The 27,436-nt window shown below is 30.1% G+C and overlaps 1 protein-coding gene across 1 annotated transcript in view; it reads left to right on the forward strand.

Moving 5' to 3' along the window:
• Window positions 1-4,260: 4,260 nt before the first annotated feature.
• Window positions 4,261-27,436, forward strand: part of LOC108746004 — a 24,083-nt gene continuing 907 nt past the window's right edge. The window contains exons 1-7 of the mRNA XM_018482463.1: window positions 4,261-4,459; window positions 22,339-22,462; window positions 22,649-22,734; window positions 24,312-24,404; window positions 25,644-25,706; window positions 26,331-26,414; window positions 27,035-27,269. Of these exons, the coding sequence (XP_018337965.1) occupies window positions 4,385-4,459; window positions 22,339-22,462; window positions 22,649-22,734; window positions 24,312-24,404; window positions 25,644-25,706; window positions 26,331-26,414; window positions 27,035-27,269 (760 nt within the window). The 5' untranslated portion in view covers window positions 4,261-4,384. The remainder of the gene's footprint in view (window positions 4,460-22,338; window positions 22,463-22,648; window positions 22,735-24,311; window positions 24,405-25,643; window positions 25,707-26,330; window positions 26,415-27,034; window positions 27,270-27,436) is intronic.

A 27,436-nucleotide genomic window follows, 5' to 3' on the forward strand; every position in this document is an offset into this window, starting at 1 on the left:
GACATATTTTTGGCAATCTCTGAGGCTACATCGTCAAAATAGATTCAACCAGCTTTCCTTATTTGATATATGTGTGTAAGTTTGGAGGATACACAAGACTTACGATGTCATAGATACATGTACATACGCAACCTAGAATTTGAATAGTCTCTATCTTATGTCTTACAAAGTAAGGCTTTTCCGAGCTTAGTTTTACGGTATATATTAATATGCTCTCCAATTCCTAACGTCAAAGAAAAAGATAAGGCTATAATACATATTATGTTTTTAATCTTCGAAAAATGTATGTTCAATTTAATAAATTATATTAATTATATTTATAGCTTGAATGTTATATGTATTATATGTATTATTTCAGTGTTGTACGGTACGTTGATGAGAATATTATACATTCGGAATTTTTATATTCTTCTGAAAAGACAAAAACAAAATCGTGAAAAATCTCGGTATCTCATATTTTTGTTTCATTTCGTATTCTTTTTTTTTAAAGTACCTAAGTAAAATAAGGAATATTGATAATAAAATATTATATATAATATATGCGAATTCCATAGTTGCATATAAATTTAAAATAATATAAACATTATATATTAAAATATATGTATATTATTATAACAATAATAATAATAATAATAATAATAATAATAATAAGACAAATGCGTACATTGTTATATACTGGGTGTCCCATAATTCGTGATTAAAATTTTATAATAATAATAACATATTCCTGACTTAAAAATAAGACAAAAATTCTAATACCAAAATGTCGAGACTATAATAGTTTTTAAATTAAGAGCGGTTATAGTTAACTAATTACAGAGCTGACATTTCACGTGTTCAGGGATCATACAAGCGGATATTCATACGCTTATATTCACCCCATGTAAGATTGAAGTAATAACGTATATCTATATCAATAATGTTGAATATTTCACTAATCATATGTTTAAACATCGAAAATAATTACATAACGTAAAAATATTACAGAATATTAAAAATAACAAATATGTATAACGAATTATTTTAAATATGTATAAGAAATTAATTTAAAAACTTATAGTTTCGACATTTTGGTATTAGAATTTTGGTCTTATTTTTAAGTCAGAAATGTGTGTTGTTAAAATTTTAGTCACAAATTGTGGGACACCCCATATACTCAATTATTTTAATATTTTCAGATATAAAAGGTGCAACGTAATATTCTTTTTCTAAAAAAAAAAAATACATGTTTCTAAAGAAACTAACGAAATGACGCAGAAAAATATAGGTATCCCAGAATATTTGTAGCTTTGCTAAAAGAGCTTGTTTTATACTTTTAATTTTTGCATCTATTGATTTAATTTTTCATCGTAAAAATTACAGTTTAATCTATGTAATTTGAAGAAGGATTATTACAAATTTTTAATACAGACACATATTGAAAATAATGAAATTTTTTATTAGTAGCGCAATATACACTTTGATTACACTTTAATATATTTGCACCCATACACACAAAATCGATACAGATTATAATTAACTAATTGTTGATTGTTATCCATAATTTCCCGACTTTCCGTTCAAACGCCTCTAAATTACTGCGACAAAGCATGAGAGTTGCCTTTGATGTGTAAAAACGTCAGTTCCAGTTTCACGCGGATTTCCACCATCTACCACGTCTCTCTTATTGCGGCTCTAATTCCGCTATAATTCAGTATCAAATGAGCTCTATACGGACGCAGATCAATAAAGCGTTCATAAAGATTCACTCGGAAATGTTCGGACAAGATAATCGTGGATAATCGATACAATTTCGTAACGTTTCCAATTTCGCGAAGTGAAACCGCGTGATTTCGTTTCCTCTACGTTCCTTTCCGGAATTCTTTCCGGAGTGCAAATCCCATTTCAACCACTTTTCGCAAATAAAATAACGTATCGATTTTCTATCTTAGGTTGCATTGAACGTCAAAAAGCACAACTTTTGCAGCTACCTAGGAAAACGAAATAGTTCACTATTCTAACTTCATTATATACCTACAAGTTTTAATCTGTTCACCAAGCGCCTATCTCCTGTGGTACTTTTCGTACAATATGTAAGAAGTTACCGTCATAAAGTTTCTCTCGACTCCTTGTTACAGCCTCGGTGATTACCAAAAAATATATACATCACGCAAAGAGAGAGAAGGAGAAAGAGTGAACGAGAGGAAGGGAAAGTTTACGCACCGACGTATCTACATGTAATTGTTTATTCATTAAATCCTCCGTCAAACAAATATCGAATTCCGCCTCTGCGAAATTATATCTTTCATCAATTTAATAATCCTATATCCATAGCTTTGAGAATGCAGAACGTGAGACAAATCTCCAAGATTTTATGGACTTGTTTTCCTTTGATTTCGTATTTCAAGGACTGTGTTTTGCATCACATCCTATAATATAATTTACACAATTTTTTTTCTTATATATAAATCCCTCGATCACAGATTAAATAAATTTACAAATTATACAATGTTGACACAACATGTAATTAATGTATGCATAATTTAAAATAATATCGGGTTTTGTATCAACTTCGTGTTATGTAAATTTCGTAATTTTCGTTTGTGCATTGTATTATTTATAACATATAAGGTCATTTTAATTAAATGCAGACGATGATATTCATATATATGTAGCAATTTCTACGCGGATACATAATAATAGAATCGTGTTAAAATAATGATAAACATCCAAAATGACTGTCTAGATATAAGAATAGTACAGAGTCTGAAAGAATAAATATATAATTATGCCTGACATCATCAGAGAGTGCGCCGTAACAATAAGAACTATTAGTAGAATTTCATAAATCATGCAATGGATCAACGGTAATTAGGAGACAGAGGAATAAAAATTTAATTAATCTTTTTCATACGCTAACGCTAATCTGTGTCAAATTAAATTTACTTCACGTTTGTGCGCAGATAAAAATCCATAGGATGTGCAAAATAGGTGAAAAGGGCATCGCAAAATTAAATCTTAATGCAACAAAAAGTGTTAAATCTGATAAAAACTCTTTTATGATTAATCAAAGGACATTATCAATAAACGTCCAATAAACTTCGATAAATACCTTTTTCCAGTTTAATTAGTTTCCAATGAGAGGTTTAATTAAGATCTTCAATGCAAATTAAAATATACAAGTTGAGAGTTCAAACACGAATTCAAAACTAGAACAGTAGGAACAATAGCTTCCTTGAGTATATTCATTTAATAGAATGCATACCTTTGTCTTTGAGGAAAAGTATTATGCATGAATAATATATTTTAAAAGAATGCTTAATAACATAAGAACGTGAAAGCAAGGTTGCAAATTAAGAGAAGCAACGAGTTGCAGAACTTTGTAGTGATAAAATATGAAACATTGGCCGTAAAATAGATAATAATCGGGATAATAAACAAGCTACGCACTATAAAGTCGATGCTCTTCTCTCGAAAGAGAGTAACATCAGAGAATCATTTCAACGAAATGATTTTAGTTCGACAAAGTGAAAAATCAAATTACTAGCTAATGTTATAAACTTTATAATGAAGAAATTGCATTTAAAGACCGATTAAAAATAATATGTTATGGAAAATGATTATATATATATATATAAGCACGTGTGTTCGAATCGCGTCACTAAGCGTAATCCTGCTTTTAAAATAATTATAAAATAAATCCCTTTTTTATTTACATTTTCTTTTGTGACAAGTGAAACAATTGTGGCTTACAACAATGCATGGACTCTGTTAAAATAAAATTTCTAAAATTTCTCGACAGCGATACTAATAAATAATTATAAAAATAAAATAATTACACAAATCTTCGCATGCCCGGTGAAAACCTTGAGCAAATAAGTTTTTCCATTATCAATCAAGAGAAAAAGACAAAGATCTCTGCAAATCTCAAGTAAGAAACCTTTCTTTCCCGATTCAATTCTACGATTTTCTTCTAGTAATACAATACGTGTCGACGGATCGTGTTTGCGGCTACAAAAGTACTCTATGTGTATATATATATGTATAATATATAAGAAAATATATATGTATACACGCGTACGCACACAGGCGATAAGATATTATAGACAATTGCGCAGGCGTCACCGCCGGTGAGCTTTTTGCGGCGAGATAACTCTAGAGGAGGGAATTTCGCGAGAAGAGAAACGCGCACCGACAGTTGGCGCCGAGTCGTTCTCGCGTGATCTCGTTAATCTTGTCTCTATTCCGCGATATGATGATACTCTTCATTTCCGTCTTACGATCGACGTAAGAAACTTCGCCCGTTGGAATTCCGCCGGGTGAAAATTATCGTGTCCCGAACCGCGACGAAGGATCGGACAGTTACCGTTTCTAAATTTCGCGCGAAGATCCATGTGCTCGCAGCATGGCTATCATGCAGTCTTGTTGCTGCTGGCAGTCTGTACGGAGAGGCAGCTACGCCTGTGCCATTTACACCACAGTGAGTATATACCGTAATTTATCTTGAGTGTTTGCGGAAAAAAATTATGGTGAGATTTATGAGCAAAGATGAATGAAAATTAAATTTTATACTACGCTCTATTTTCCGTGCATTTAGATGGATAGAATATAAATCTTTTCAGACTCCTTTCCTTTCACTGAATTATTTTAGAAAGCGTATAAACTTCATATATTTATTTTAGCATGAAATAACATCGAAAAGTTTTAACTTTTTCTACTTGTACAAATTTTTATATGCATTTTTATAATATAAAATTTTTTATTTAATTTTCTTTCAACAATTTTAAATTTTGCTTAAGCTCATAAAAGAATAATTAGCAAATTACTGATTACGTTTTTCAAAATAGATACATTTATGCACTGAGAAAAAATATAGTTAATTTTAATAAATATTTAGTTCAATACTGCCAACTAAACATTTACTTACAGTAAGTAAATATTTGTTCAATAAAAAAAATAATTGTTAAATCAAATTAACATTTCTTGTATCAAATAAATATATCTTTATATAAATATTTATTAAAATTGACTATATTTTTTTTCAGTGTGTGCGTGCGAATAATCCATATCTCAATATAAACATTAATATTTTAATACTTAGGCCCAGTTCCACAACTCATAGTTAACTCTTAACCGAGGTTTAACTTATTCATTGTCTCTTTCCAATTTTAAAATTGAAAAGAGATGAGAAACAAGTTGAACTTCGGTTAAAAGTTAACTATAAATTGTGGAACTGAGTCTTAACAATAATCACTTTTGCCATTGTTTCGTCTAATGATTTGTGTCTAATAAGGATGATGATAGCTTTGTATATAATCATTGATTCCTTCACTTTTATTCTCTGTTAGAGAATAAAAGTAGTACGAAACAAGTAGTACGAGTCAATAATAAATCATTCATTTCTCAGATATGATTAATAGATTTTAACGATATAAAATATCAGAGCCTCCTCGTATAAATAGAAAAAAAAATAGAGAGCCATTGCATTAAAGCATCTGTTTTTTTTTTAAATATTATTTTATACAAACAATATTTAACGTCAATATTTTTTATACAAATGTATGTCGAATATTGTCGCGTTGCAATACATATGCAGTAAATATGGTATGCGGTTTCGTAACACAATTCTGTAAAAATTTTGCAAGTACAATTTATACATAACATTACTGCAACATCAAGCCATCTATATAGTAAGCCACCTACTAAATCAAATATAATATATACATTTTAACATCTTTAAAAGATATTTGTAGAGTTATGTATTAAAGAGAAAGTTATATATAAATGTTACTAATTACAGTTGATAAAACGAGAGAAACGTCCTGTTTCATATAACGTTGCTGTTCATCAACGAGAAGTACTCTTAAAGCACAACGAAACATTACTGAATTATAAGTCCTACAGCAGTTACAGCTGAGTAACGTGACGTCAACTAATGCTTGAAATCCCGCAACTTCCCTAACAAGCATGCCAGTGATATATTTCCAAGATATTACAAGCATTCAAAGAAATGACAGTAAAAAATTCACGAAAATAATAAAATGCGTCCTAATTCAAATATTTTTTAAAAATACTTCCTCGATGTTTTATTTTCGAATCTTTTTTATTAAATATATTTTTAATCGGATATGCTCAAAGTAATATGAGTTACAAATGAGTCTTTGATAGATTATGAAAAATTGTAAAATGTTAAATTACATTTCATTACTTCATATGAACGAACTTGCATACACGCGCCCTATCACGACTTCGTACTTGTGAAATTGGATTTTCAACGATGCGATAGTAGAAATCAAAACTAAATTTCGAAATAAACTGCAAGTATCAAATTCCTTGCAACTGAAAATGACTCGTGTTCGATATCGACATCAAAGCTCTCACTCTAAAAAAAATGTGGATGTGAATTTAATATCCCGCAGTGTTTATATAATTCTCACCGCGTTAATAATAATAGTGCGAATTTAAAACCTCCTTTATATCAATATCAACATGGTAAAAATTATGTAAACAACGCATGATATTAAATCATGTTCTTTAAAGTACGTTAAGCAATAAGGATACTCTTCATATATACCTTATTATTTATATGAGAAATAAATTTGTAAAATTATATTGAATAAAAAATTAAAAAGTAGGAAGAGTAAAAAGATAAATAAATTATAATTAATTTGTTCCTTTCTCGTCATTTTGTCATATTTATTAAAGCTAGGTAAATCGCGAACGTTTTTAAAAGTGTGTCACGATCTATATAAATTTGGAAAGTTTAGTATAAATCACCAGACTTCAACAGTAAAGAGGGAAAATCATTTTATATGTGCAAAAAAAATTTATATAGATCTGCAATTGTTGTTTATCTGTTAACAGGTATATGCTTAATTTTCTTCATCGACAAAGTACAACAAAAATTAATAAAATTTGTCATTAAAATAGATCAAATTGTGCAGCGCAGTAAATTATTGTGTGTGAAACAGAATATAATTTAAAATATAAAACTACACGCCAATCAAAATACAATACATATGCGAAAGTCTAACAACAAACACAAATATTTTTCCTATAATATATAATAAACAAAAATATACTGTATATATTATACCTATTACCCGCGTATTATTCCTCGCGAAATATAATATATCGTATAAATGGAAAAATGATATGGTCAACTAATTATTAAGACGGAACAATTTCTAAGATATTTGAGATGAAATACGTGAGAGCGCAAGGTAGTAGATAATTTAGATTATAGTTGCTATGTAGATGTAAATATAATGCGCACTATTGGACATGTCATTATTAATGCAATCAGTAGTCTATTAATAATAATATGGAACATTTCATCGCGCTGGACGTGCACTCCAGTTGCATCATTAAACCAAGTAACAGCTATTGATCAACACATTCTCTTGAACACATTGGAGAATCAATCTAGTCAAAATACGAATATCTATGATTGCACACGCTACTTTATGCATATGTAAATATGTATACGCATTCTATTCTTCTTGAACTCACTTTTACGCGCAGCAGATTTTTCGGTCGGTCTTCCGCAAAAAACTAATGGAACAATGAAAGGAAAAAAATAAAAGCAGTTATTTTGCAATATCGTTGAAAGCTTTCAATTGTGAAGAGAATCGCTACAATACTCGGAAACTTTTTCACTTTTCAAGTATGCATTGCAACGTTATTGCAATTTCCGTTTTTTTTTTTTGAAGAAAAAAAAAGATTATCTGATAAAAAATTGAATCAATAATGTAGGGAAGTCCGGGGATCGGTTGTCACAGTTTTTGATTAGCATGATTTTTAGAAAAAGAAGTGAATGCCTGATTTTGAAATATTATGTACGTTTTAATATATCCTTTAGGTATTTAAAAAAATATTAGACGTGAATTCATCATATCGTAAAAATAAATTATTTAATTTTAAATAAAACTGTAAAAATATAATAATTAATCCTATGTTCTGAATTGATTGTCACACGTTTTAGGATTGGCAGTAGCATATTTGTTATGGACAACACATACAAAAAATACAATTTTTATTTTAATATCAGTTCTATATTTTGAATAATAGTAATTATGGTATTAATTCAAATAAAATAGTTATTTTAATTATAAAATACGTAATAATTTATTTTTGTACCGTAGTTTCTATATGAAAAATAAAAAACATATCTATATAAAATATAATATATATGTAAGTATATTCTCTATAAATATGTTCTCTAAAGATATTAAAATTAATTATCATCTAACCTTATCTGATTTTGATCAATCTACTTCTTACATTTTTAATAAAAGAGAATGTATTTACAAATTTTGTCAGGAAATGATTAATTAATTGTAGCACAGATCTTCTACAACATGTCATTTTCTATGAATACAGAGATATCGCGATTAATAATGCCAAAGATTTGTCAGACAACAAAATAGGTGATAAAAAAAATTTACTCATCAACTTCATTTTCTTAAAAAAATACAAATAATATATACAAAGCTTGTGATGCAAATCATTTTACATAAAAAAAAAATTAACACTATATTAGTAATCTACTGTAAAAAAAAAAAAGATTTTTCTATTACATCCTGTTTAAACATTTTGACAATCAATTCTGTACGACAACCAATCCCGGTCTCCCTTAACATAAATTTTTTCTTTAACTTTAATATTATTAATTTATTTAAGACCATTATTTTAGAGTTTCGATTTTTTGCCTAAACAAGAATTGGAAAAAGAGAGTCTAGTTGCATTGGAATTCTGGTTAAAAATGGACAAATTAAAATTTTCTGATTAAATTTATTCTAATTCTAGTTAAGAGACAACCAGACTGCTGATTGACATGAGTTTCTGGTTCATTTATTTTTAATCGAAACTTTTTCTCCACGAAAAGGACAGTTTAATTTGTTGAAATATTTACAAATTTAGTTATATACAGATCTGAAAATAACTTTATCGAATTATTAAAATAATTATGTAGGACGCTCAAACTCTAGTTGCTATATAGAATATCAAAACTTCTTGATCATCATGCGTAGTGAGATTCCCACGTATTTATTTTAAAGAGATTCCAACAAAATTATTTTTAGATTAATATTTGGCTAAATTTTTGAGATGCTACTTAAAATCATTCTTTTCATACAAGAATCGCACACTAGGACTGCGATAAAAATATATACATACGTTATAACCGTGAGAACATTTCAACGTGTCAAGTCACGCGATCGATTAATAATTTATGACCGATTAATAAATTTAGTAGACCTCGATGGTCTGTCTTGCGTTCCAAGTGGAATCTGCAAAGATATTTACTAATTTATACATTGAGAGAATTTTTACGCTTCGCGATGTTGAAAAGTTAATTCGACAAAATTTAATGCAATCGTAATTAACCCTGAAATATTATTATGGAAATTTTTATTCAAATGCTAATTCAAATTTAGTACAGTTTTTTTTTTTTGTTATTTCGATGGCTTAAAATAATATTTACAATTAAAGTTTATTTTCTTTTATATTAAAATAGTGTTAGTTATACTGTAATAATGTGAATGTTAATAAACAATGTTACATGTTAATTTTTTTACAGAGTAGTGCTAATTTAAGAAAAATGTGAGTAGAATTCCAGGGTTAAATATGATCGAGTTGTAACTCATCCAAGTCTATAATTAACAGTTAGTCATCGTTTTTTTTCGCAGCGCGCGTTAGTCTAATTAACGCGTTGAAAACGTCACGCGTTGATGCTTCTGTGACTTTTGATAAATTGCCGAACGTGAGCTTAATGCAAAATTTTTCACCGAAAATATCTTCAGACTGACAGAATCAAAGGTGCGGAAGGTGCGAGAGAAAGGTAGTGATCGTACTCTATTAGATAAACAAATTTCCCCGAGGGTTTATAGTACGAATTCGTTTTGACGAAGGACGTTGTTCGCAGATAGAAGCGTGCACGCGACCGAAGTACGAAACTTGCTTACACGGCACAGTATTAATTAACATTGCGACGAGTCATAGTAAGCGTATCACGGTTCGCCCTGAATTAAATGTAAAATCGGATGATATATTATATCGCTGTTACGTCACATCGTGTAAAATGTTGCGCCAGATGTGATTTAATATTTTCGCGACTGTAAGCAGCAGGAGAGTTTGCGATAACGCCGTTGCGAATAAATGTTAAAATCGAACATGTCAAAAAGTCACGTCATTTGCAGAAGCAGACGAAAACGTCAATTTTCGTTCCGTAAAGAAATAATCTTTTTTGACATTCATTTATATGAAAATTAAAAATAAAAAGTTAAGGACGATAAATTACAAGGAAAATTGCGAATAAACGTTAAAAAAGTCATTCACAGAAGCAGAAAGCGTCAATTTCCGTTCCGCAAAGATATAACTTTTTACTTTGACATTCATTTATGCGACGAGAAGAACTAAAAAGGGAAAGTAAAAAGTTAAAGGCGGTAACCCACCAGAAAAACTGCAAATAAAATCGAGCATGTCAAAAAAGTCATTTGCAGAAGTAAACAAAGCGTCACGTCCGTTGCGCAAAGTTATGATTTTTTTCTCACAATGTACATTAATTTAAGCGGTTAAAAATTAAAAGATTAAGGATAATAAGTCACCAAAAAATAAATATTAAAATCAATATTGTTGAAAGAGACATTTACGAAAACAAGTGAAAGCATCAACTTCTGTACCGCAAAGATATGATTTCTTCTCGTGACGTATGTATACTAATTAACGCGATAAAATAAAAAAAATAGCCAAAAAATTAAGGGCGACAAGCCACCAGGAAAATTCTATTAAATGATCCATTGGAGCTGCTCAGCTACTTATCTGAAATATTATTTTATGCTAATTTATATGGGAGTAATAAAAGTGCGCGTCTTTAATCTTCGCGTTTTTGCATCTTTTGGAATTTATTCCTGCATATCAAATTTTGGATGTAAAAATAAATCAGGCTCAAATTAGGCTTATTATAAGATCTTTTAATAAAGATGTTCAATCAATTAAAATTGCGGAGATAAGAATTCGAGACAATAACTTTCTTTTATCTCAATTTTTTTACTCCACTTTTTACTCGTCTTTTTTAATTTAAATTATTTAAAAGTGCAAAAAATGAATCTTCAATTTTTATATACACTCGTACCGCAATAAATCGATTATGTTTGTCATCTTTACGTAAATATTTATTGTGGACATTATAACAAATTGAGCGCAGTTGGTTCCAAGTGCTTCTTGTTCAATAATATTATTTTAATGCGCAATTTAACTACCGGCCGTAATTAATCATCTTAACATGTCGAGTACCGAAATCGAATTTTCGAACGCAAATAGGCCCTTGAATCTCAAGTGTCTTTTTATTCTGGGCGCCATTAAAAGGACTCGGAAACAGCAGGAACACTAAAACCATGCAAAGACCGGTGAAAGTGGAAAAAAGAAAGAAAAAAACACGTCTCGAAGCTATCGTCTCGATCCCTTCCGCCTCGCCGCGTCTTTGATACCCAGGAATTGCTGTCCGAGCATATTGCGCCACAACCCTCATTTCAGGCTTGTATTTATGGTGGTCACTCGTATTTCGTTTTATAGATCTATCAAACGATGCGTGCCAAACGAACTTTTATTAAACCCTAAATCGTGGTAACGCCAATTTGGCCTCGCATAAAAATCAGATGAAAAATTCAATAACCCCTCACGTTATATCATCCCATGATCAATTATCAAATTTTTGTTTCCTTTTCCCTAATAAAAACGTGATACGTTACAATACGTGAATTGATAATTAATTTTCAACAAGAAACAAATCTATGGACATTCCAGCAATCTAAGAGAGAGGAGTTATTAAATTTAAGATTTAAAATATAGTAAAACTAAAAGCTATTTGTGCTTTTCGTATCAGCCAATTAAAGCAGGTAGTCGCGACGTGATGAGATACCAATCTAAGCATGTCGTAATGGAGAATCAATGTTGATATTACTGAATACAACGAGATCGCTATAACTAGCCTTCTAGAGATGAATAAAATTAATAGAGTAAGCAACTTAGAGCGTGTTTTTCAGATTCCCATGTTTCCATTGTATATTTCACGATAATAATCACAACGATAGAATTGTGGTCGCGTGAGATAACACATATGCTGCGATCTAGCGTCACAAATTAATCCGGGAATAGTCATATGGGATATTTTTGCCAAATTGAATGTTAAATTCGATCTTGAAATGATACGAGGTATATGGTCCAGTTTTCCTTATAATAGAATATCAATAAAATATATGACACAAAATTGCTTAAAACTTGAAATCTCTTGTCATTTCAGTTTTCTGTTGTAATATTTCTATTGTAATATATCATCAGCTACGTTCCAAAACTTTATTCTGAATAAGAAAGTTAACTCCTAAGCTGATGTTCATAGTCTATTCTTATTTTAAAACCGTTTTAAGTAATGTCTTAAAGTGTTAAACAGATTACAGAGTCGTATTCATTAAAAGAGAAGAAGAAGGCAAAATTGTATTGGACAGGTCTTAAAATAAAAACCGATTATAAATGCCAGTCCATAAGTTAATTCTTTTACTTACAAAAAAACTGTGACAATTGTTCGGAACCGATTCTCCATAAAATATATTATTAAACACAAGAATCTAAAGGTAACTCTACATGATCAGTAATACTGTCAGTATTTAACAAATACTGACAGTATTATTGATCGTGTGTGGTTAATATTGATGGATTTGATGTAGAATACTGACAGTAAATTTTGATTCTCCAGTGCTTTATTAGAATCCACATCTCACAATATGTCACAGTGCAATAAATATTGTACGTAAAACTGAAGTAAAATGAACAACACGAAAAATGTCAATAATAATGATCATATAAGGTATTGTAAAAATACTAAAAATACTAAAGATATTGATGCATACTGTCAGTACTATTGAAATTATTATTAGTCATTATTAATGATCGTGTAGGGTCACCTTAAGAAATATTTTTATATATGTCGGTTCAATATGAGACTTAATGAGTGAAGCAATCCTTCAGAAATTAATGAGGATATTTTCAAAATATTAGATTTAAAAAAATCTAAATATATAGTTATAAAGTAGACATATAAAAAGTATATATAGTTATAAAGTATAAAAAAGTTAAAACATTTAAAACATGTTTAAGCCTAAAACATTTTTCACTATATCTCATTGTTTCGTTGATAATTGATTGAAATCAAATATAGACATTAGCTTCGAGGGATTGTTTCATTATTTAGATTTCAAATTGAACCGATATAAAAAAATATACACGTCTCTTAGATTTTTGTGTTCAACAATATGTTTCAAAGAGAATCGAATCGGTGTTCTGGACAGGTCCTTTGTCAAAGTAAAGTTTTGGAACACAGTCTAGGGAGTTCAAACTGATGTACGTATAATGGACTGAATTTTTAAAAGCTTGTCTTCGCTTGTTTTAACTTTTTAGCATGATAGATTGCACTACTGTTCAAGGAACACTACCATCCAAACCAAGAGAAAGTCAAAATGACTTTATTTTGACGTCATAAAAATCAAATTGATGATTTTTTGTTACAAAATTTGACTGTTCATTGACATTAAGTATCAAAAGACAGTTATTTTTATTTTTTGTCGACTTTTATGTATTCTACTAACAACCGTTGAAGGCATAGCATAGCACTCAATGATGTCGTTCATTTGTATATAAAAATTACGTATCGATAACATTCTATAAATTTGAAAAAAAGGAAACCTAATGTTTCTCACAGTACATACATGTATATATCGACGAACTCAGCGAAATTACACCGGATCGGGAATGCAATGACGAACGAAATTTACGGACGACCATCGGTAATGCGTTTCAACGAATGAATTTGTGATCGCATGAATAAGACGAAATATGTGATAGCGTACGGAAAAGTGAAACCTCAGCGATGCCGCTCGAAATAACAGGCGAAACCTCGGTGTGCGTTTGTGCGTGCATGTATTGTACTGAATGCTTAATTAACCATATGCTGATGAGAAGATCATTGGAAGGGAAGGATTAATCGGGAGTACACGAAGCAAACAGAATATAGCATGGGCGAGATAGTATAGCAGTCGACGCATCGACCGATGAGTGAATATGTTCCACTCGTGTGCAGTGGAGCGAATATGTCGATCCGTTCACGAAGATTTGCCTCATATCCGTAGGAAACATGTGCTTTTCGATATAAAAATTTCGCGAAAAATTGATACACTCGATAAAAAGAACTATAATTGTGGATTTTGATTTCCGGTATGCAAAATAAATTTTGCAAATCAACAGTACTATCTTGCGCAAAAATATTGATAATGCTTTCTGGCAATATGTATTATGTATGTATATATGCAGTGATCACGACTTAAAGTGCGCAATCGTAAGAGTTCTTCCTGTTTCAAGATTATACGTATATGTATGGAAGATGTAGAAATTAAACGGGATAAGCGCGAAAACGCAGAATAAACTTCATTAAACTGTTATCCAACAGGTTTACGTAATTAAATAGGTTCTTGGAAATTAATAATACCTGTGGAACATTAAGGTACGTAAAAGTTGTACGACGATCATTTGTTAGTAGGATTTAAAGTCCTTTCAGAGCAGAGAAAATTAAGTGCATCGGTTAGCCTTTGTCCTATAATTACTATTCCGAGACCTAATTATTTTTATGAACCTTTTAGATTCATTATTATTTTCTAGACAAAGAAACAATATTTTCTCCATCGCTGCTTTTTAATTTTTTTAACCCGGAGGAATCACCCTGGTTTTTTTTATGTAAACGATTACTTAGGATATTTGTATATCCCAATTAAAATCTCTCTTACTCAGAGTACAGTTTTGGAACGTAGGTGGTCAATACTGTAACAGGAAACGTAATAAATGATTTCAATATTTAAACAGTTTTGTGTTAATATATGTTTTATTGATAAAATATTATAGACATTTTAACTTAAAAATATAACTTTAAAAATATTATAAAGAGACATTTTAACTATACAGGGTGACAAAAATTGTTTATTTTCTTCTCATAAAGTTCTGATAATTTTTTCCGAATTTTTAATACCGTATTTTCTCATGTTAATAAAAATAGTTTCCAATAAAAAAATACAGTACCAAAAAGTTGAAAAAATTCTGAAAAAATATTTAAAGTTTTATAAGAAGAAAATAAACAATTTTTGTCTCTGACAGTTTTTCTGTAAAAGTGATAGTATTTGAGAAAAAAAATTATTGAAGACATTCAAGAACATACAAGGAAATAGGTCACTTTTATTTAATGTAATATAAAATTCTCAACACATTTTACACTTTTAATTAACAAAGTATCTATAATCTAACTTTTAATGGATACAAATAATTTAATTATTAATATAAAAAGAAAGAAAGAATAAACGTACTGTTAAATTTAATCTAGAAATGATTGATATGGAATATACAATCGGAATGTCCCGAAATTTTTTGCCAAACGCTATCAATATTCGATAATTCGCTTTTAGTAATTAATATCTTGTTAACTATTGTAAAAATTGCAAAATGGTAGAGGACTTTTCGACTTAGTTTAGTCCTATCTACATATAAAAGCAATTGGCAAAAAATTTCGGGACATTCCGATTGTATATTCCATATCAATCACTTCTCGATTAAATTTAACAGTGCGTTTAATCTTTCTTTCTTTTTAAATTAATAATTAAATTAGTCGTGTTCATTAAAAGTTAATTTATAAATACTTTGTAATTAAAAATGTAAAATATGTTGAAAATTTTATATTACATTAAATAAAAGTGACCTATCTTCTTGTATGTAAAACTTACGATAGCGTATCGATAGCAATACTGTATCACTCAAGATAGACAGCGTTCTAAGTAGTTTTAAGTAATTTAATTAAATAAATGAAATAATTTTGTGTGAAAGTAAAGAATTAAATACAAATAAGATTTTAATTTTTTCTTCGTAGCCGAGTCCTTCGCACTTCCCATCCTACCTTTTTTCTCTCCAACGTCTAATTATCTACTTGTTTCCTAAGTGCGGATAGTCTAACATAATACGATTTAAGGAACAAGCCCCTTGACTTTTACTACGAAAATATATGTTTTTAAGAGCCGTTTAACAAAGATAGTAAGCTGTAAGAAATTGACCAATCACGATTGAATGTGAAAATAATCGATCATCCGGTGAACCGTCTATAATGGGAATAAAATACCGTATAGTGAAAAGTAAACTATAAAAAATTTACCAATCATAATTGATTATTGTCCTCACATTCGGCAATAATTAATCAATTTCTTACATCATATATACTGATATAACTTATTATATCAGTAATTTAATTGAGCCCTTAATTGATCAATTTCTTACAGCTTATGGGTTACTACGTTTACTGTAACGACGCTTTCCTCGCCACCGTGCTTAAATGCTAAATAAAACTCGACGAAATTACCACCATTACCGGTCATGATCTCCACTTCCGTTACTTTCGCGGAAGGCGAATTTTGATTGGCTAATGGAAAATTCAAAAAATGACAGTTATGGCGAACATGGCGGAGGACTTACCGTTATCCCAAATTGAAAGATAGCAAATACCTCTTGTCCTTCTCGGTAATCCTTTAGCAGGCGCCTCGATGATTATCTCAGTCTCCATCAATACTCGATCCGGGACGATGCAAAATTTCCGCGTATAGGCACACAAATTCCACGTCTACTCCGACACAGGTCGTCCCATCAGCCAACGAATCTCAACCGACACTTACTAATTGCTCTCGTCCGTGCCGATTAACGCGCCGAGACTGACGTCGTCTATCACGCGGATTTCAACACTCCGAGGACGCGAAAATGTCAAGGGGGCGAAACAATGGCGACTCGCTCGAAACCGATTCGGCGGCCGATCCGAGCGTATCGAATAACGTCGATCGCGGATATACCGTGATAGATCAACCGTCGCGAGATCCATCACGGCCTCGACGTTCGTGTGTCGTTCGTCCGAAAGCGTAAAACTCGCCGAATAAATAAATAACGAGAGGAGCGGAGAAAAGCGAAGCGATCGCGATCGACCGCGATCTAAACGCGATGCGACGCCGAATAGAACTGTAGGGCATGCGCGTTCCCCGCTTACGCCCCCTCCCCCTCGCCCCTCGCGTGACGTATGATCGTTCGACCCGCACCCCAAGTATCGGTTTCCAGGAATTTTGCGCGGGAACGAGACACAACTTGTTTACGTTCTATTCCGGCCTTTAGCCGGATTTATAAATCTACGAACACCGAACGCCGCAAGTTTGTTGTTCGATATTTGTTGCATAAATGGCGCACGATTTCGATTGCTATACATGAATACTATGATCTGATCGGTGACTCGATGAAATATCAAGAAAAGAAACAAACGACTTAAACATAAACGAGTATGTCCGAACATTCGCATTCGTTTATTTGCTACTCATTCCATATTCGTTCATTAAGTATATATAAGTGTTTAGTTTCAACGAGAAAAGTTCTCTGAGGTTTTTTTTCTTTACTTCAAAGAACTTCCGACATGTGGAAACTTAAAAATTGGCTTAGATGGATCTATGAAATTAACAACATTCTACACTGAGAAAAAAATATATCCTAAATTTCAATAAATATTTATTTGAAATAGTACCAACTAATATTTATTAAATATAAATATTTATTAAATATAAAAATATATTTCTTTGGTACAAAAAACATTAATTTGATTTAACAATCTTTTTTTTTATTAAGTAAATATTTATTTATTGTAAGTAAATGTGTAGTTGGCAGTGTTCAAATAAATATTTATTTTAATTTAGGCTATTTTTTTCTCAGTATATTAATATGAAGAAAAATACAATAATTACAGTAATATTTTTTTTAGTTCCTTATAAAAATAAAAAAAAATTCTATATTTTTTTTATATTAATACTGAAATTATTAATAATTTATTATGGAAAAAATTTTACATTAAAACTAGTATGTTAAATATTATGAATTCAATGGACTCAGTTAAGGATTGAGAAACTAAAAATGAAAAAATAAACTAAAAATAATGCGTTTTTTATTATATTAGATTTCAATTATTATGTTCATAAACAGATTCAAAAATGTATTGTTATATATTAATAATGACCTCGTGTTAGGTCGAAACGTTTGTTGTTTATAAATTATATGTAATTTTGTTTAGCTCGTATCTCCCTTTTGTAGTCTTGAAAAGTAACTAACTTTGCAAATCTAGCACGATGCCTCCTTTTCTAAAATATAAAAATAATAAATATTATCACTTTTATGAACAATTTCTGTCAGTGCAATTCGAGTTTCAGCATTTATAAATATATTTAAAAGTAAAATTCTAATAATTATCAATTTTTTACATATTTTAAATATTAAAATATTATGATACTTGGAAACAAATAATTGATTACACAGGACAAAGAAAATTAAAAAGTAATTCTAATCAGGATAGGTATTTCTTATAGATTTTTGGTTACAAAAAACAATGAAACAAATTGCTCTATCACATCAGATTTTAGACGTATTTCGAATTTTAGGAAAAATCAGTAACTTAATAAAAAAAGAATATAAAATAAATCAATTACATAAATATATACAAAATATAAATAAGGACTCTCAATCTTAAAAACAATAATTAGAAATTTAGAACAAGGTTAATGAAAGTCCAACGCTGTTGTAAGAGTGAAGAGATGTAGATAATATTCAAGTGTTGGCGGTTGTCTTCATTTATTATATCGAATGTTTCGACTCATTTTGGAATCATCTTCAATGAAAAAGTAAACTATAATACCACGTTGAAAGTAAATCACTCGCAGATTGACAAAAATGCAGTAATCAATATGCTCAACGGGAAAACAAAGAAGTTCACAAACATTGATTCACAATTTTCATGAAATATAAATTAATAAAAATTATTCCTCGAATTAAGTCTCAGTTCATCTTGACGTGTCGTTTTAAATAAATCGTTTTAAATAAAATTAATCACTGTACTGTAAAAAGTAAAGTGTTTACATTTAAAACATAATGTTTACATTTAATGTTTACTAATAAATAAATATAACGAGTATAAATTATTGTCTTTATTTAGAATATAATTTAAACGCAAAAAATATCTAAGAACTAAACATTATCCAAAATAAAATAACTTTTAGCGTTTTCAATTTAAAACATCTTTCAAAACTAAACATTTTTGTGTTTTCAAATAATATATTTTAAAAAATTGAACACATTTATGTATTTTTAAATAAGACATTTTTTTTAAACTAAACATTTTTTAACGTTTTGCATGCTTGCTTAAAACTAAAACATCTAAGTATTTAAAAAACGAAGACAAGAAATAAAACATTTTAATATCTTAAAATTAAACAGTTTCTTTTATGAGTGTAATTGTCAATAAAGTAATAAAAATAAGTGAATATTCAATTATATTGATTCCTTATTATCAAAAAATAAAAAAGTTGTCTCATAAATTAACCAAACGTTTTGTTGTTAAGGATATATTCCATAGAAGAGCAGACACTTTTTTATATTTAGCAAAATTAATAAGAACGAATATCGAATTGACACAATCGATTTTTTATTATCAAATTCTGGTAGATAAATTTAAATCTGTAAAAAATTAATAATATACAGTCTGACCTCTGTCAGAGTATAAATTCGTTGTTAAAGTTCTCACAAGTGAGTATTTAAGAATTTTTTTTTTCAAATTTTTTGCGATTTTAAACAAATTAAACGAACCCAAGCAGAACAACAAGTCATTATGATCTGAGGACTCGGTAGTGTCGCGGCGCTAAGACAAGCGAAGTGTCACGGCTATTAAAATGATGTCAAAATGACTACAAAATGATCATTAAAAGCCATTTTTCAATCACTTCCGAGTCATTTAAACATCATTTTAACTTGTTATTTCGCTTGGAGAGCTACGGTAAGTCAAATCACAAACTCAGAGATGCAACAAGGCTTCTCACGTGCGATAGTTTAAACTCGAATTTATGATTTAACATTTCTCGCATTCACAGCTCGTTCTCTAACGTGATCATGTTTCGATGTATCGAATAGTATAAGGCCATTCTGTATTAATCCGATAATTTCAACGCACGATATTATATTCGCGTCCAGCTAATTTGATTTTACTCTTCCCGCAATATCGGTAAATGAAACGCGATTCTGACAAGAGAATGCGTCTAAATTTAAATAATTGCGTAGGATAATTTCGAGTGGCTCTAAAAAAGCACCGCGAATTGCAAAACTGTAACTTTGAATATACACTACAGGGTTAAAAACCAACTCAGGATAAAGTATGAGTAACAATATTATTGTAAGCAATATAAAAACGTACAGACGTTTCGATTCCTATCGGATCCTTCTCAATGTTAAAAAATAAATTTAAATGTTAAATAATAATGCGGTAAATACGCAAGATGTTAAACATATAAAAAGCGCATGTGTACTTGCATGTTGGAAATAATAATTATTGTATAATACGGCCTAGAATTCAACCGGCTTTCTATCGGAACTTATTGTTAGTCTATTCCAGAAGTCACAATCGTATGAAGTCTATAATACCGTAAGCTTCATCTCAATTTACAATTGGTCCAGTAAAAATCAATGTAACAAAGATGCATACATTCTTTATATTCTTTTTGCATCTGTTGATTATTCGAACGTTCAAAATAATGAAAAATTTCTATAATATTTTGGACGTTCAAATTAATTTTCACTGGATCAACCTATTATAAATTGAGATGAAGCTTACGGTATTATAGACTTCATACGATTGTGACTTCTGGAATAGACTAACAACAAGTTCCGATGGGAAGCTGATTGAATCTAAGTCGTATTATATCATAATTGTTAGTTCCAACATGCGAGTATAAATGAGCTTTTTATACGTTGAACATCTTGCGTTAGTTACTGGTAACATTTAAATTTATTTTTTAACATTGAGAAGGACTCGATAGGGGTCAAAATGTCTGTTTTATATTGCTTACAATAATATTGTTACTCATACTTTATCCTGAGTTGATTTTTAGCCTTATATTTGTATTGTTTAATTTATTTAATTATTGGAACCGTTATTATTTATTGAATTGTAATTTTGAAAATCTTCATTTGTCTCCCATAAGCGATGCAATCCGCGTCTTTCCTCTTTATAAATAAAATACTAGAAATTACGTGCCGGACACTTGTGGCTCGCAATTATCTCGGGCATGCGGTAAAAGAAAAAGCGAATGTTGGGGTGGTAAAAAAAGGAATGTTGGTTTAATATCGGCGAATTATCGCGGTGCCGACCACGAGACGCCCGTATAGAATTGGATACCGTCGAGATCTCCCCTGCCGATGCTATCCGAATTAAACTAATTCGGATTATTGCGACGGGCATACTCCGTATGATACTCCGCCCCACAAATTGCCAGCAGGATTGCTACCGAGCTTACTGACGCGAAATCGAATTATTCTCTGAATATCGAACTCGCGTTATCTGTCTGTTGTCTCTCTACTTTTCCTGCCCCTCGTAAAATCAATATCTAAAATATCGATGCGTGAGCTCAAGAACAACGAGACTGATATAGATTTGCTCAATTAAATGTGCGACACAATGGGGAGAGATTAAATCGCGAATGTTAATGTTAACGTAGTTAATAGCACGACGCTTATACGAGGATATGTCGGATTATTATGCATTATGCAGAGCAACCAGTTCAACCCTTTGTGAACCGTCGACCCCATTTGCATCCCTTTTTATTTTAAAAAGAATATAAATTTCATTAAACTGCTCGTTCGATTTTTGAAATTTTATTCGAATCTACGACCAAAAATATAAAAGATCCATAGTACGCATTAATGATGTTAATAAATTAATCTTAATTAACGATTTTATTGAAGTAAATTGATTGATATGAATACATATTTAGAGTGCTTTCCACTTGGTGCTCACAACGTTCGCGAGCTTTATTTTTCCTTGTTTAACATTTGATAAACAACAAAGATGAAGTGATTCCAACATGATGTAAAAAGAAAGATGTAACATTGCGCAATACAGGAAACAATCGATCAAATTTGAGCCCAAATGCACTTTTCTCTGCATATAATAGCATTAACATAATGGAACAGCCAATCAAATTTTGTTCCAAATTCAGTCTCTTAGTTCACGGGATTACATCTTTCTTTTTACATCATGAATCCAAGAACATATACACAAATAATAATAAACATTAGATATTTTCTTATCGTAAAATCCCTCAAATGGTTTTGGCACCCCCAAGATTTTGGTGTTCGGAGTGCCTCGATCGATCTTTATTACATTAATGCACTGTGTTTTATAAATATACATTAATAACAATTTCCACACTCTAGATATACTTCGCGTTGTTAGCATCGACTACCGGCATGATTCTTTGGGTGGAGAGTCAGTATCTAAAAGGAATCGTTTCTCTACCGAAATCGTCCAGCTTTCTGGAATCGGGGACCATGTCACCGAGTAAGTAGACAGTAGATAACAAGTAGATGGTATTATAGCGATTTAACGATATCTATTTCTTTCCGCTGCACACAATATTCTCTAGTCTCGATTGAAACAAAAGTTCTCGATCCTCGCGCATGGAATTGTCTACATTTGAGTAGTCAGCTTCGCTTAAACGATATTGTATTGCTTACATTGCTTCAGCGACGGTTCAATTCAACGGAATGCTGCTTATCTGCTCCTGCTGCGGCGTGCTGTGCAGCCTCCTTCTTTTGTACGGCTTATACAAGGTAGGGGCGAAATTTCGGAGTAACAATCAATGCATAATATATCGTACAACAATATCATTTCTTATTTGTAATTTATTAGAAAAGTAAAAGAAATCAAATTTTTGGAAATGCAGTAGAATTTCGATTGTATTTTCTATTTAAATTAGTTAGTTAAATTAATTTGTTACATTAGACTGTGTTATTGTATTAGATAGGAAGTTACCTAACATTTATTTACCATACTATTTTATAATCCTGTGATAATCCTTGTAAACATTTCTATCACGTTTTACCGAATAGCTAAATTTGCATCCTATTATTTTGCGCATAATATGAAAACCTTTCGTTTATACCTCTATCTTTCTCAAATCGTAGAAATTCTAGTATTTTCATATTATATTTGCAACTAAACTCAACTCTCTGTGAGAATGCTGTAGAAAATACTTTCGCTCCCACTTGGCACGTGATAAAACAGTATTATCGCTGCTCCCGAATGGATCATATAAAAGCTACAGGTATGACGCACACGCGTTATTCCCGAGAGATACGTGCCATTAGAACACATAACACAGAATGGATATTTGAGTAAACAACTCAATATTCATATATCGTTTTTAATAAGTTATTAACATTCAGGCTTTTCACAAAAAGCTCAAATTTTCTTAAATAGTTTTATAATAAGTTCGATATATTCTCTTGAATATCAAAATCAGATAATTAATAGGAAGCAATTTTTTTTTCTAATTAACTTCTGATATATTTTTATACTTCTGACAATTTTTTGAATAAAATAATTAAATAAATATTTAAATTTAAAGAATATATTTATAACTTTTATTTATTATGATAAATATATTAATGCTTTAAATAATAGATAAAGATCTTAATTTTTTTTAAGTTCTTTATCCTGATACTTTTCTATTGACTAGCGAGATTTTTATGAAATAACGATTTTATATGTATATAGATGCTAAGCCGGTCAATATAACGTGCTATGTAGATAATCCGCTTTGCGTGCACGATATTATTATTACAAACGATAAAAATTGTAAACGTGGACGAACCAGAAAAAAAACCAGAACGAGAACACGTCATGAATCTTAATTATTCTGAGTACTTACTTCATACTATGACGAATATCATTAACAAAACAAGCTGTAGGATTTGCGCGCGAAAGAAACGTGATGTATACATTCATGAATATTAATAACCAGAGAAACATCGATAACATGATGAGAGCATTTTGCGAGCGTTACAAAGAGTGTTTAATTCAACAGAAATAAATATATTTGATGTGTTAGACTCTACGTTGAGTATTATATTATAGAATCATTATATAGCACTTTGTTTTATTTCTTTTATCAAAATATTTATACCGAAAAAAAACATAATTAAAAGATTTAATGTAGTGTGCGGCAGTGTGAATAGTAAAGAATAGATATTCGTGAAAAAAATTTTACATTAATACAATATTACCTACGTTTTTATATATAAGTATAATTTTATATTAAACTATATTAATACAAAAGTCACTTCTCTGTATATACATATCTTTTTTACAAGCTCTATCACTTATTATAACATAAATAACTTTTCAGGATCACAAGATGTTGCTGATACCATGGATTGTCACAGTCATAACGTGTTGCATCATCGATATAGCACATTCCTTATACATGTTTTTCGTCACAGTGAGTTCAGATTGTTACTCATAGAAAAGATTTCCAATACTATTATAGAGTTCGACAGGGATAATCATATTTATATGAAGAATATTTTATTTTTAAATGGAAAATTCTTAAATCTAGAATAAAATTATTTTGGACATCGATTTCGTACCAAATACTATGGCGTAGTGCGTTATAACAAATAAGATTCTAAACACAGGAATATATAAACTTAAATTTATATGTGTTATCCCTTATCTCAAGATATTAAGTCAATCTTATATTTAATTCTAGGTAGAAAAATAGAAATTATTGATCAAATTTTAATATTTTTTTTTTATATTGCATGAAGTTGCGATAAGATTAAGTACATCAAAAATATTTTTTGTTTTGTTATCAGAAATCCTTTACATGCTTTAGCGTAATAATAATTAATTTCTCGAAAATACATTTGAGAAACATGAAAGGAAAAGGACTTTTGATCGTCACAAACTATTTCCTCATTAATTGTCTTGAATATTTGATATAATGATCCGATTATTGCTTGATAATCGATATTCCGAAACTAATACTCCATTACATTCTACGATATATCGTTTAGCAAGTTAATCTTTCTTATAAACCCGGCTCGATGAAAGCTCTTTGAAAGTAAAAATTAATTTGAAAGTTTGATAGAAAAGAGGCATAAGTTTGAAAACAAGAATACAGGAAAAAACTTTCTTCATTTACGTCTACTCTCGAGCATATAATTTTCTGAAAATCAATATCTATTTTATATATTCAGGCTGCATTCCATATTGAATTTATAATTAATCAAACGTCACATTCTCTCTCTATAGAGTTTTAATCACAATAAATTTCTTTCTGAATTCCATCGTAGTAGAAAGTTTTTAGTAAAATTTTGTGTGATACATGAAATATAATGTTTTATGTTTTTTTTTCCTTTTATCTTTCACTCGGTTTTTTTTCATTTCTCTTTTGTTTTTCAATGTTTGGAATTTATGAATGAAATAGCTTGAAAAGCTTTTATATCGCTGTTCTTTACAAGAAAAATATTAAAAGAATATATAATATTAAAAAAATATATTAAAATTAAACTCGGCAGCCTTTGAAAATAAATCATAGAAAACGTAATCGAAGACAGTTGTATATACATAAATATTTTTTCAAATCTTTATGGAAATCTTATGAATTTTTCTTAACACGTTTATTTCATAAAATAAAACTCATGCATGTAATTTTTATAAAATCGGTTTGTTACAGCCTGACTTTAATCCAACGAAACTTATGCTCTACACGCTAAATTTCTTTCTACTTTGTTTAAATGTAAGTATATTCGATTAATCTTGATAAAAGTAAAAAAGGAAATTTATTTTAAATATAAAATGATAATTTTTTTTACTTTTTATTTAAAAATTTTACAAATTACTCTTAACAAAACATTTTTTGCAAATATTAAGTCTTATGTTTTCTGTTTTCTGTCTAATTCTTGCAGGAACAAAATTATTCACGATGTGATGGAAAACAATTTGGCGCTATAATCCAGATGTTTTTAAACTGGTTTTATTTGATTTTGTGAGAAATTTAATTACAACTTTAATGTATAAAGTATATATGAAATAATAAGTAAAAACGAGGGATTAATAAATCAGCTCTGAAAAAAAGATGTATCAACAGTATTATCTTAATTGAAAATAATTTTGTTAATTCAATAACATTATTAATAAAACAAGTACTTATGCTCTTGTTTTAATAAAATTTTATTTATTTCATTAATACTGTTATTAAATAAATCAACAAAATTATTTTCAATTAAAATAACATCATTGTTGAAATAACATCATTTTTTTTTCAGTGTATATAAACCAAATATCACTGTTGACAAAATTTATGCATTTATGGATTATGTACATCTCTCTCACGCGAGACTAAATACAGATATTATTACAGATATACTCGTTGTTATGTGTCATCTCGCAGTATCAAGAATATTCGGCTGGTCGCGGTACCGCTGCACACGACTACGAATATAGGGTCAGTATTTTGAAAGTTACGTAGAAAGAACAATTGGACAAGAGAAAAGTTGAGTGAAATTATTCAGCTATCTCACTCTGCAAACATTTTGTCTAATTGCAAGATGTAACTATGGAAGCCACGTATTGAGATAGTTTGCAAACAACAGATCTAATTATAAAACGATTCTCGAATTAATCATGCAGGTATTTGTATACATATATCCCCTGTATAACAGCGAATGATGTAAAAATAAGAAGATAGCAATAAACCAAAATCTATGAAAAAATATGAATATTTCCCAAAAGCTAATGATCGAAGGAGACAGTTGTAGCAACTGTTGCGTCAATTACGTGATCAATATCCCAAAGGAATCGTTTGTCAGATTCCTTTATATTTGTAACATCCCTTTTAAGTCGAATGTGCCGCATTGAATTCTTTTCTCGTATTAAGATTATCGCTATATAAACGAAACTTTCCTATAATCTTAGCAATTCTTATAAAAAACATATATACTGACTATAATTCTTAAGCTTTTTAACGAGCAATCTGTATCGTTGCTTTGCTAAATCCATGTTATAAAATAACTCTTTTTCTCATCGTACAATATCTATTTACATCTCATACAATATCCATTAAAGGTTCCAGTAGTGAGATATGTAACTCAACCAGCGACTACGACCGCCACCACATCCTGTCTAAGTTCACGAAGAGGCATAACTAATAATGAAACAAAAGCAACACCGACTCAAAGCCCCACAGCGTGTCACAATCCTCTGTTATCGGAGAAAAGTCCTACCGGGAGTCGAGTATCGAGGAAACACGTCCAGTTTCCAGATAATACATCGTCATCACCGAGTCAGATAGAGAGGCCAGGTGAGTGTACTTGAGGCCGTATGTGTACTTGTACATGCATATCTTGTTTCGGAAGGAACTAAAAATAGAGTTACAAATCTAGAAACGTGAGAAGAGAAAAGAACGTTGCTACTTTTTGCTAAAACATCGCGCTTGTATACGTATATTTCGCGCGGCACATGCTGTTT

This window comes from Trachymyrmex septentrionalis, unplaced genomic scaffold, assembly GCF_001594115.1.
Source record: "Trachymyrmex septentrionalis isolate Tsep2-gDNA-1 unplaced genomic scaffold, Tsep1.0 scaffold16, whole genome shotgun sequence".
Classification (NCBI taxonomy): domain Eukaryota; kingdom Metazoa; phylum Arthropoda; class Insecta; order Hymenoptera; family Formicidae; genus Trachymyrmex; species Trachymyrmex septentrionalis.